The sequence below is a fragment of the Peromyscus maniculatus genome, chromosome 17 (assembly GCF_049852395.1).
Source record: "Peromyscus maniculatus bairdii isolate BWxNUB_F1_BW_parent chromosome 17, HU_Pman_BW_mat_3.1, whole genome shotgun sequence".
NCBI lineage: Eukaryota > Metazoa > Chordata > Mammalia > Rodentia > Cricetidae > Peromyscus > Peromyscus maniculatus.
Window position 1 is genome coordinate 25,644,474 of NC_134868.1, and position 12,733 is coordinate 25,657,206.

Below are 12,733 nucleotides of genomic sequence, written 5' to 3' on the forward strand. Positions count from 1 at the left end.
GACATGTGCTTTGGCAGGGTTTGGGGCTCTCTCCAGCCCTTTGTGCCTTCCAGGTCAGTTCATCTTTATGTTAATTTTTCTTCCTGAGTGAGCGATTTGTTAGAGAGATTTTAAGAAGTAGACTGCGCTTCTTAAAAATGGAGTTATAGAAGTTATGAAAGAATTGATCGTGCCGGTATTCCAGGAAATGGCAAGAATTACTTTTTAATTGTAACAAATAACGGAAACTGTGGCTGGCACATCAAAGGGATAGGTACCTATAAATAAAATGAGTACATCTCCTCACACCATGTCTCTTCCCCAAGACATGCATACAGTTTCAAAGGGTTGGAAATTGGGGAGATTTTTCTTTTTCTCCAAAGCAATGTGGCTAATTGTGTCTATCACCACCTTGCAGGGCTGTGAACAGGCGTGATTGTTCTGTGCTCTGTAGAGCACTTTCCCATGCCTTACTCTGTTTGATCCCTCTAACTGCCTTATCAGGTAGACACAGAAGGCTTGTAATCACTGTTCACAGCTGGGAAAGGTGAGACCCTCCAGCTGGTGGCTTGATCCTGGGCTCGCAGACAGCAAATCCCAGAGTGGGCACCAGCCCCTGCCCTCCTCAGGTGACGTATCAGGCCCCTCGGCCGATGCGATTTGTGTAGGCACTAGGCTTATCCTTGGATGTGTGACCCATGTTGAAGCGAATTTGCTGTTCCGAGATAAAATTCTCCAGTACTGTAACTATGATAATCTGCTCCAGGTGACGAGGCAGGATGTGGCTAGGAAGGCGCCGACACTCTTGGACTTGTTGAAACGGTGACGGCAGGTTAGCTCACACAGTCTCCTGAACCGATCTTTCTCCGCTGTTAAACCTCCCAGGGAATTCCCAGTTCTCAGGAATAAGTGCTGTTTTATAGCAGCACTTGCTAAATTCAGTACTTCAAGTGGCCTTTTACACTTCCTTATTATTGCCACCTAATGTTTTCCAAACGAGAGCCAACCTACAGTCCTTTAAGATTCTCGGCTTTGTTTAGGCTTTTGTTACCAACTTCAGAAAAGTTTACACCGTCAAGAGTTTAGTCTTCCTGGCTTTGGGACTGGATATATGTCTCCAGCTTCATTTCTCATGGCTGTAAAGCTTTGCTCCTCGTCTGTTTCCCTTTATCAAGTTCATCCAGATGTCCTCCTCTTACACCTGATTCTGGGATACTGAGTTTTTCTGTTGTTTAGTTTTGGTTTCTACATTATCATTTGAAAATTAATTTCTTTGGTTTTTTTTTTTCTAGATTGAAATTAGAAGAGAAAAGAAAAGAGCTGCTACAGAAACTTGAAGAAACTACTAAATTAACTACTTATTTGTATTCACAACTGAAAAGGTAAGCTTGCCAGGTCCTTGAAGGGAAATGTCTTTCACAGCATCCAGGCAGGTCCTGGGTCCTCGCTGGTTGGTTTTAGCTGCTTAAAAGTAAACAATTAAACTACGCCCGCTCAATTGATGTTTAAATTACCAAATTTAGAAACAGTTTTTTTCCCCCTGTAAACTCCATATTTAAGTTTAGAATGCATTTTGAAAATATCCTCCAGAAAGAGGGTTTGCTTTTATCCACCACTGAAAACTTAGGGGAACAGCATGTTTCTGCCGCCATCCCACCTTTTACCAAGGGAGATGCAGAGATCTGCCGTGAAATCACTGCCGCTGATTTCTTACACCGGCTAGAATAGTCACTTTACGTGAGTGAGCTCCTGGGTCTGTTACCTGATGTCTTTATATAAGAGCCTTTCTTCTTAGCCACCATGGCTATAGTGATGCGTTCGTCTTTTCCAGGATTTTTAAAGTATGAATTTGCTGTGGACAAATTTGTTGACTTACAGATAGGCATGTGATTTGACTTAAACTTTTGCAAAAGACGTATCCCCGGTGGTGGAGACGATGATCTCACTATGTAGCCCACACTGTCCCGGAACTCACTCTGTAGACCAGACTAGACTCACACTCATAGAGATCCACCTGTTTCTGCTTCCTGAGTGTTGGGATTAAAGGTGTGCACCACTCTACCCGCCTTTAGTGGTTATTTACTTACTCATTTATTTATTTATTTTTGGAGACGGGGTCTCTCTGTGGAGCGCTGGCTATTCGGGAGCTGGCTGTGTAGACTAGGCTGGCCTTGAACTCACAGAGACCCTTCTGTCTCTGCCTCTCAAGTGCTGGGACTAAAGGTGTGCACCACCCTCCTGGCCGTGTATCGTGTATTGTTTAAAAAGACCAGAACTGGGGGCTGGAGAGATGACTCAGAGGTTAAGGTGAAGGGCCCGGGTTTAATTCCTAGCACCCACATGGCAGTTCACAACTGTCTGTAACTCCAGTTCCAGGGGATCTGGCGCCCTCACACAGACATACCATGCAGGCAGTGTATGTACATAATAAATAGATCTTTAAAAAAAAAAAAGAACAGAATTTCTGAGCTGTGTGAGGAGAGAGCAGCATTGCTAATATTAATGAGTGAGTAGGGAAATGGTTGTCCCAGCAGCCAGCACCTCTCCCCGGGCTGTAGATTTAACTCGGGCATCACCATTTCCACCCCCTTCCTGTCTGAAGGAGCCTGTGCTGTAGCTGTTCTTCTGCCTAGTCAGGTTTTACAGTGGACTGTTCTTCTGCCAGCCTCTCCTCCAGCACCCTGTCCATGTCCTCGGGGAGCAGTCTGGGGTCGCTGACGTCCAGTCGGGGCTCTCTGAACACCTCCAGCCGAGGATCCCTCAACTCGCTCGGTTCCAGTGAACTCTACTACAGCGGCCAGGGCGAGCAGATGGACGCAGATTACCAGTACAAACTGGACTTCCTTCTTCAAGAGAAGGGTGGCTACATGCCTTCGGGACCCATCACCACCATCCACGAGAATGAGGTGGCCAAGTCTCCCAGCCAGCCTGGGCAGAGTGGACTCTGTGGGGTGGCAGTCGCCGCAAGCAGCCACACTCCCCCGCTGACCGAGGCCTCCAAGTCAGTGACGTCCCTTTCCTCCAGGTCCTCGCTTTCATCCTTGTCCCCTCCCGGCTCCCCCCTGGTCTTGGACAGCACATTTCCGGTGTCTTCTCACGATGCCGCTCTGCACCAGTTCACTGTGGACTTCGAGGACTGTGGACTGAGCAGCCGCTTTGCTGACATTGGCCTTGGGGAAAATCAGGTCTTGCTGGATTCGGATTCAGGAGCGTCCCAGTCTCTCTTAGAGGATAAGGGCCTTGATGAGTGCACGGGAGAGCTGCTGTATGAAGGGACAACAGGTAAGTGCGGAGCTTTGCCCCCCCCCCCCCCCCCCCCCCCCCCCGCCCCGGCCGTTTTAGGAGGGATTAGGTCACCCTTTCCATGTATAAAGAAAGGGTATGGTTCCCTTCTCGTTCTCCAGGCTGTTCATTTAAAGAGCATTTAATCTACACCTAGACTTTGTCTCTGTCAAATAAAAGTTGCCATTGCAGACAGGGGGGATATATTTATAGCTCAGTGGTAGACAGCTTGCTTGTCTCGTGTGTGCAGATCCTGGGTTCAGTACCCCGAAATAAAAACAGGGGCTGAGGAGATGCTGAAGTCGGAGTCCAGATCCATCACTGATGGACGAGCCGCTAGGGCAGGTTCACACCTGCAGTCCCGGCGCTAGGGAGCAGAGCTGGGAGGACCCGACCCGCTGAGCTCCAGCTTCAACCCTGTCCCCAAGAGTAAGGGGGAGAGTTTCCGAGGAAGACACCGCCTGTTCTGTAGTCCAGGGGTCCTCTGTGGGTGGCAGATGCCTAGGATGTATTTTATCAGCAGTCCACACTTCCACCTGGACTCTGGTTCAGAAATAGCAAAGAGACAAGGACTTTCTTTTAAAACTGCCCTGAAACAGACGAAAACAAAGTCAATTAGCATGTTGGCTGATTAGCGCAAAGGTTCTGTGGTTAGCTTGCTTGGCGAGTTCTGTATAAACACCGTCTTTGGTGTGTGCCCAGACTCCCCTTCTGCCCCAGTTACTTGGTGGCTTGTAGTCCGGTGTCCGGAGTTACTCTGCCATCTGCTGGCTGCTCTGCCAGCTGCAGGTCCAGGAAGAGATGGGCCGAGTGCTTCCTTCCCGACAGATGCCGAAACTCTGGAATGCTTTCGTTAAAGTTGCTTTCCTCTGCACTGTGGAAGCTGCCCGTGAACGCCATAGGTGTGAAGAGCGGATGGCACCCTTGCTGTACATTGCTTCCTGTGTTCCGAGGATAGTCCACTCTACAGCACGTGCCAGCGCGTCCTACCATGCAGAAAGAACAGCCCCTGTAGAAAGAACCCCGTCCTTGCTGTCTTAAGGAGTGTTTTTTATGTGTATACACAGGTGTAGGAATTCTAAGTATTAGTTGACTGGTCGATTGAGATCTTTAAAGATGTAGATGAATCCAACTTGATTTAGGCATGTCTGGAACGGAACAGTGAAGTGCTGTGTTCTCGTTAGCGACCAGGGCAGAGCTGGAGTGGATGAGACCTTCCTGCGGTTTGTATGCCCTCTTTCCGGGATGTGCCAACATTACAGGCCATTCTATTAAAATACTGCCCCCCCCACACACACACACACAAATAAGCACATGGGAGATGTGTCCATAATGGCTCTCCACAGCAGAGAGCCACTGGGGGCCTCACAAGGGCCTGTGAGAAGAAGTACAGTGGAGCACCATGCCTGCACTCGCATCTCTAGCCTCTTTGGCTGTTTTGGTGAGCAGGCTGTCCTGTCTTTTAGACCCATTCCTCATCTGCGTAGTCACCCTCAGAGAACGCCATCCAAGTGTGCCTGACGCATGCACGCACAGTTTGTGGTCATTGTTATCCTGTGTGCTGAGGAGAGCCCATGAACGCTGGTGTGCCCACTCTCTTCACACCACACTCCGGTTCAGGCAGGGAGAGGAAGCAGGGCACTTTGGTGGTTGGGCTATTCTTTTGTGCCTTTCGGGGCACGAGACTTCCTGAGCATCTGTACCGGACTCCGCCCGTTAGGTCTCTGGAATATCCTCTAGTGGGCATCTCTCAACGTCTCAGCAAGTGGTGAACCCAGTCCATCAGGGTAGGTGCTCACAAAGCAGCAGGGTCCCAAAGCCTTCAGCATAGGGGCTGTCACCGAGTGATCCTGGGCCCCCGGTTACACAGGCTGGTGACTCATGGCTGCCAAGTTCCTAATAGTTGACTTTGCCAGCGGCTTTGTTGAAGACTTTGCGGCTGGAGACAGGTGCCTGGAGAAAGTCCCCATGAAACCATTTTTTTTTAACCTCTTAAGTGTTACATAACACTGTTGTTAAAAGGGCACCGTAGGTCTGGCTGTGGCTCAGTGACAGAGTGCTTGGCTAGGACATCTGAAGCCCCGGGTTCGAACCATCTCCAGTACCTCTAGCCAGTCACTTTGGAAAATGCACACAAGGCTTTGTTTGCAGCTCGCTTTCAGCCTCCTGTCTGGAAACAGCGGAAGGCGTGTGTCTTAATTGTCAAGACTGTTTGGGCCCCGGGAACATCTTCCCACCTTTAAGGGCGGGGGCACGGGGAAGGACACCGTTCCTGTCTTAACATCCCAAGGCCTTCCACAGGTGAAGGCGGGCCGTCCTGCAGGCCGTTTGCTCTCTCGGCACCAATCCCTGCCGCATGACAGAAACCAAGGTGGAATAACGATGAAGTCTTCCCACAGTCAGTCTCTGTCATTGTCAAAGTCAGTTTTCAGACTGCCGCGGTTATTCCTGGGGGTAATCAATAAATCATGTCATCACCTTCACCCCTCACAAAGGGGGGGCGGGCACAGAGAAGGCACTTCATCATCAAGGCACACGCATCCCCACTGCCAGAAATGAAAGAGAAAATGCCGCAATCAATCCTGTAATCGGAAGCCTTAAAACTTAAACATCTTAACAGGATGTACAGTCATGACTCAGAGGGGGGCCGCGTGCATACCAATCCTGCTCCTCGGGCTCACTCACTGGAGGATGAAAGCGCTCCACGGGCTTGCAGCTTATTAGAGTACAGAGCACAACTTTCAATGAATGCTCCTCGCTCCCTGCAGGATGCTGGTGTATGAATATGAGTTAGAGATAAAAGTTAAGTGGGAGCTGCTGCTCAAGATTCAGTGGCACACAAAAAGTTTTTTGTGGTGGGTTTTTTTTTTTTTTTTTTTTTAGTGGTATTAGCTGGTGAGAATTCATGGAAATCAAAGACGTTTTTTTCTTGAGTTTCTGTTAGAAGAGGGGCACAGGGGAAGGAGAAAGGGGCGTGTAGAGAGACACGGCGAGCGAAGTCTCCTCTGTGGAGTTGCTGGAGTTGCTCATGTAGGGCCAGCGCCAGTGTTTGAAGGGGGCACATGGCTGCTTAGCCAAGGCCTGTGGTTGTTCATGAAAGCTTGAGGTAAAGGAGTTGGGGATAGTGGGAAATTGTGGGTTCCTTGCCTTCAAGTATCTTAGGGCAAGGACCTGTGAGATGGGTCAGTGGATTAAGGTATCTGCATCCAAGACTGACACCCTGAATTCCATCCCACAGGATGGAAGCAGAGAGCCTCTGACCTCCACATGCCCCCCCCCCACGTATTTTTTATTGTTTTTTAATTGGGGAGATGGTGTTGAGAGCTGGCTCAGTGGCTAAGAGCACTTGATGCTTTTGCAGAAAACTTGAGTTCAGTTCCCAGGACCCACAGGGTGGTTCACAACTGCCGGTCCCAAATCCAGATCCAACGCCACCTTCTGGCCTCCCTGGGTACTGCATGCACATGGTGCAGTTACATAAATGTAGGCAAAACATTCAATGCACTTTTAAATCTTTTAAAAAAAATTTTTTCGCAAAAGAAAAGACAGTTTTTCCCAAGTAACCAAATCCCAGACCCTCTGAATCCCAGCATCTTCTTTCATATCGTTTGTTAAAATAGGGCGTAATATTCTTGACTTTAAGAAGAAGGAAATTGTACTTTGGTCGTCTATGGTGTGAGTATTTTTACACTTGTCCCAATAAGAAACGAATGAGTCTACCACTTTCTCTACCTTAGATGTGGAAAAGTCATTACCCAAGAGAGGAGGGATCCATCTGCGTGGAGACAAAACTGCTTGTGTGTCAGCCGCCGCCTCTGATGAGTCCGTGGCTGGAGACAGTGGGGTCTACGAAGCCTCCATGAAACAGTAAGGAACCTGCAGGGTGGGACACGTTCAGCCCCTGCATGCCCGTCAGCCAGGCTGGTGCACACTGTAAAGTGCGGTCCCCTGCATGCCCGTCAGCCAGGCTGGTGCACACTGTAAGGTGCAGTCCCCTGCATGCCCGTCAGCCAGGCTGGTGCACACTGTAAGGTGCAGTCCCCTGCATGCCCGTCAGCCAGATGGGTGCACACTGTAAAGTGTGGTCCCCTGCATGCCCGTCAGCCAGACGGGTGCACATTGTAAAGTGTGGTCCCCTGCATGCCCATCAGCCAGGCTGGTGCACACTGTAAGGTGTGGTCCCCTGCATGCCTGTCAGCCAGACGGGTGCACACTGTAAAGTGCAGTCCCTTGCATGCCCGTCAGCCAGGCTGGTGCACACTGTAAAGTGTGGTCCCCTGCATGCCCGTCAGCCAGGCTGGTGCACACTGTAAAGTGTGGTCCTCTACCAGAAACCTCCTGCCAGTTAAGGAAATGACAAGCAGATTGATGTACTCAGAGGCAGCTGACCTGGGATTTCAGACACCGATTTTCCTGGGAATTTTGGTGATTGGCCGACGCTTGCTTGACACAAGAATACCTTGGTTAGGCGTCTGAAAGCCCCCAATACAGTGGGATAGCCTCACGGGGCTCAGGAAAGCCAGATGTCACAAAGTTTGTTCCCTAAGCTCAAGTCAGACTCTCGATGGAGTTGAAGAAGCCCGAATCAGTAGCTTTCATGGGGGGTCTGCTCCACAGCAGTGGGATGGGAAGGCTGTTCATTCAGGTTCCCTTTGCAAGGAGAGAAGGCAAGGAGTAGCCGTAGCAGTCAATATCCCTCTTACCCGACTGTCCGCCTGCTCCTGGCCTAGGCCCGGTGAGATGGAGGACCCGCCCTATCACGAAGAGGATGTCACCATTGTGGAGACCGCCCAGGTGCAGATAGGACTCAGGTAAGCCAGGGAGGGTGGAGGTGAGGCCAGCGGCCGAGGTTACTCTTTTTGATCCATTGTCTCCTCTGACAGATACGAGACCAAAAGTGCCAGCTTCGTGGTGATTATAGCACAACTCCGGAATCTTCATGCCTTCTTGATACCTCATTCTTCAAAAGTGTAAGTAGAGTCAGTAAAATAAATAAAAAACAAACCAGGAACCTTCACATTTTCCCTCTTACAATAATTCTGCCTTTGAGCCAACAGTTCATCAAAATGAAGGCATGGCAGGAGTTGGGGGGTGGGGCAACTCAAGAGATGACTTAGTGGGTACGAGCTCTTGCTGCTCGTCCAGGGGACCCAGATTTGCCTCCCTAGCACCCACATTGGACAGCGCCCGCCTGACCACCCATAACTACAGTTCCAGGGCACCACTGCCCTTTTCTGACCTCTGCAGAGACCCGCACATGGACACACACAGATACGCGTAGTTAAAAACAAAATAGATCCTTTTTTAAAAATGAAGGTAAGGGGAGAAATAGCCAGGCTGATTGTGTCCGAAGCAACCGTAGGGAAGGATGAAGAGAGACGTGTGAGAAAGGAAAAAAGTTAGGTCTTTATTCAGATGGTAATTGTTAAGGTTAGGAGTTAAGTCTCTCTGGTTCCTTTCTCTGACCAGAGGCTGTGCTGGGGCCTGATTGCTGGAAATATGATTTTAATTTTTATTAGTGCATACTAGTTACTAGTATTAGTTTGGATAATTTTTTTTCTGATGTCATACATGAATATGTAGGGATTACATTATGCATTGCCGCAGAAATAGGCTCCATGACAGAGCATGCTTTTACCTCTCCATGGTCACGTCCAGTGACCAGTCATTTCTCAGTTGCAGTTACTTCACTGTATTAGACCAGGAATCCCAACGAAGTGTTGATGTGATTCTCTGCTGCCCATTGCCTCAGGGCTGTTCCTAAGAGAGCTGGCTTCTCGGCTCTTTATCAGCAGTCTGCCTTAGAGCCAGAGTCTCAGTGACTCTCTTAAGAAGGGCTCGGGGCTGTGTGACACACAATACCAAGTCTGCGTGTCTCCTCTGCCCTGAACCTCCTTTCTGAACATGGCAGGACAGAGATGGAGGTAAAATGGCAGCTGAGCGGTTCCCATGACTCCATGTCAGCCAGGCAGCTGTTTTCCTAATGACAGAGTGTCTTCCTCAGAGGCCAGGACTTCAACAGAGTATGTGTAAGAGCCCTGGATGTTTACTAACAGGTTACCCTTAAGTTCGCATCCTCACAGCCAAAGGGGGCGGGGCATGCAGGGGCGGAGCTAGATGGAGACTCTTTGGTGCTGACAGAAAAGTGGAGAGTGCTTGAGGATCCATCATAGGATCCCTGAGGAGAGTGGGCTCCGAGGACTTCCTGAAGGAGAGAATGGGGCCCCACTTTGTTAACAAGATTCGCAGAGACCGTGAGTGGGCACAAGGAGGACCCAGCTGCAACAACCCAGAGCAGCATTTGGGGAGGCAGGTTCATTTCCAGTCTGGGTGATGATGGAGTCTGCTGTCAGTGGCTCTTAATAAACAGAGTTAACAAGACTGTGGGGTCTGAACAGTGAGAACCAACTTTAGTGTGTACTCACACCTATGTCTTTTTCCAAATTATTTTTAGTTTATGTGTATGAGTGTTTACCTGCATATATGTCTGTGCACCGTGTGTATTCCTTGTGTCCAAGGAGGCCAGAAGAGGGCATCAGATCCCGCGGGCACTGGAGTTACACATGGTTGTGAGCCACTGTGTGAGTGATGGAAACCAAACCCAGGGCCTCTGCAAGAGAGTAGATGCTCTTAATGTGGAGCGATCTCTCCTGCCCACGTCCTGTCTTTCTCTTTATTTAAACATTATATTATGTGTGTGGATGTTTTGCCTGCATGAACGTTTGTACCCCATGTGCAGTCTTTGCTGCCCATGGAGGCCAGAAGAGGGCATTGGGTCCCTGGAACTGGAGTCACAGATGGTTGAGAGCCACCATGTGGTTGTTAGGAACTGAACCAAGGTCCTCGGGAAAAGCAGCCAGTGGTCTCAATCACTGAGGCATCTCTCCAGCCTCTGCCTTCACTTCCGAACCTCATCAACTCAGCCATTTGATGTGGAAACATCTTGAGATGAGCTGAACAGATCAGGGGTGTAGAAGAGCTGAAGGCTGAAGGAACAGACGTCCCTTCCTCCTGTTTCCCTCTCTGACATGAAGCAGAAGGAACAAAATCTCCCTTCTCCTGAGCCTGCAGCCCACTTGGGAAGCTGAGCCTGGAGTTTTAAGTGCTGAGTCTTTGTTATTAATGTTGATATAAAAAAAAAAATGTGAAATTTTTAGTTATGGGTTTGAATTTACAGATTTCCCTAACTAGAAAAAATATTTTAGAATATCCATTAGACAAGAATGGGGACGGGAAGCGGGGAGATTTAGTGGACTTCTCTTTCTGCATTAGGGAAGCACCTCAGGCTGCTCCCGGGAACCGTGGGTCTTCCTTGGGTGTCAGATGAACCCCTGAGGCGCACTGGGAGCCTCTGCTGTCTCTCACTTGCCTTTGCATGTACACAGAGTGAGATCCTTCTGCGAGTTCGTCTGTGCTGGTGGAGATGCTAGACAATGATATTTTGGAAGTGCCGCTTCAGCTGTCTTCCGTCTTGTTAACAATATGCTCCTTAGCCTCTCTCTGTCTCTGGTAGGGGAATATATCCCATTCCTTGGCTTGTTCGTCAACAGTCTGTTGTTGGAGGCTCAGGATGAGGGTTCTGGGAGAGAAAACCACCAGTGTCCCCGTTAGCGTGTCCCCGCTTTCCCCGGCTGGAAATCCACTTACTTTCGAGTTGATGTACGTGGGGAGGTCAGCCCTGCAGCCCTGCAGACTCTTCCTCCTCACCTCGCCTTTGCTGCAGGTCTCGTGGTGACGGCAGGCTGCGTATCCCACGTGGAGGGGCCCAGTGGGCACGGGTGGGCTAAGAACAGAGTGTCTGCGGCTGCACGCGCGCGTGGGCCCGTTATGGCCACAGCGCTTTCATCTGATAATGCTCTCCATGTTTCCTCTCTTCTGCAGCTAATTGCACATGATGGCTGCGGATCCACTGTAATTGACGTGCCCGTGAGATTTCACTCCGTTCTTGTTCTTCGCAGGTACTTTAGGGTTGCTGTGCTCCCGTCCTCGGCAGACGTGAGCTGTCTCTTTCGAACAAAAGTCCACCCGCCCACGGAATCTGTGCTCTACAACGATGTGTTCAGGGTGGTCATCTCTCAGGCAGCCCTGCAGCAGAAGACCCTCCGAGTGGACCTTTGCTCCGTCAGTAAACACCGCAGAGAAGAATGCCTGGTAGGCGCCTTCGCCATCCCTCTCAAGGGACACCGTGATCCCTGTTCTGCAAAGCTGTTTCCTACTTAGGCTTTGCCAACAGCAGCTACTGCTTAAAACAAACAAGCAAGCAAACAAAAACGTTTATTTATTTATTTGGGGGTGGGTGTGTTCACGTGCCAAGGCACGCATATGAAGATGAAAAGGTAACTCGGGGAATGAGTTCTCTTCTGTCGCCATGTAGGTTCTAAGGATAGAACACAAGTCGCCTGGCTTGGTGGCCAGCACCTTTCCCCGCTGAACCTTCTCCCCGGCCCTGTTTTTTTCTGTTTTTCTAGAATGTTTTTCCTCCCATTCCAACTTTTTTAAATCTGCTTAGAAATTTGAGTGCCTGTAAAGCTTGACTCTCCAGTGCTACTCCTTGAGTGTGGAAGAACTTTTGCCTTTGCTCCCACTGTCTTTGTGGCGTGAGTGCTAAACGTGTGTGTGGAGCACTTTCTAGAGTAATCTCCTTTACACCGGAATAGTATCACGGAAGTTTGATGATGGAAAGTCTGGTCACCCATTTTGGGATAAACAACTGCCCCAAGTGGGTTATGCTCTTGGCAGATGATGGAGCTGGGTATCAAAAACCGTCCCATCCAAATTCACGGATTCAAACTGAAGTTTAGCCCATTTGCCTTTCCATGGTATTAGATCATCCGAACAGGATTATTACTGTTTGGAGCAATGTGATTAAATGTGATAAGTGATAGAAAGGTTTCGTACTGAACTCACTGTGTGTTTAGGATGCTGTCATGCCCAGTTAGGCCGCCATCTCCCTCTAGACAGCCTGCTCAAATGCAGCCATCCAGACAGGAGCCCACGTGATCAAAAACAGCTGTTTCTCTATGGTCCAGTAGGAGACGAACACATGTTTAATGATGACCATAGGAAAAAGGAAGATAGTTTTCCTCTTTTTTTCTTTATTTGAAAAAAAAAAAAAAGATGCTGTCTCATAATAAAATTAATAACGTTGGAATGGCACCGAGATAGTTGTTGGGCATCAGTCAGGTGTTGTCGGCACAGTAGAGACGGTGTTACCACGAACCAAAGGCTCCAGTAAGATCTCTGAATATGTCCATTGGCAGCCTCTCAGAAGCAGTGGAGTCGGGATTAGAATCCGGCTATGGCTAGGTGGGATCTGAAGTTGCTTTTATCTTTCCTTTCTTTGGCATTCTAGTGACCCACAGAGCCAAAACAAACAACAACAACAACAAGAAAAAAACTTGCTACATTCTCATTTAAGAGCAGGACAGAGTCCCAGTCTTTATACATCTTTCTGAATTACGATGTATTGTCA

At 49.2% G+C, this 12,733-nt stretch overlaps 1 protein-coding gene across 2 annotated transcripts in view; it reads left to right on the forward strand.

Annotated features, from left to right (window-relative positions):
- The window catches only part of Wwc2 (WW and C2 domain containing 2), a 178,546-nt gene that overhangs the window by 122,286 nt on the left and 43,527 nt on the right, over window positions 1-12,733 (forward strand). For both annotated transcript variants that reach the window (XM_006970956.4, XM_042262852.2), the window contains exons 10-15: window positions 1,272-1,361; window positions 2,645-3,261; window positions 6,999-7,128; window positions 7,992-8,072; window positions 8,145-8,231; window positions 11,220-11,412. In XM_006970956.4, the coding sequence (XP_006971018.2) occupies window positions 1,272-1,361; window positions 2,645-3,261; window positions 6,999-7,128; window positions 7,992-8,072; window positions 8,145-8,231; window positions 11,220-11,412 (1,198 nt within the window). The remainder of the gene's footprint in view (window positions 1-1,271; window positions 1,362-2,644; window positions 3,262-6,998; window positions 7,129-7,991; window positions 8,073-8,144; window positions 8,232-11,219; window positions 11,413-12,733) is intronic.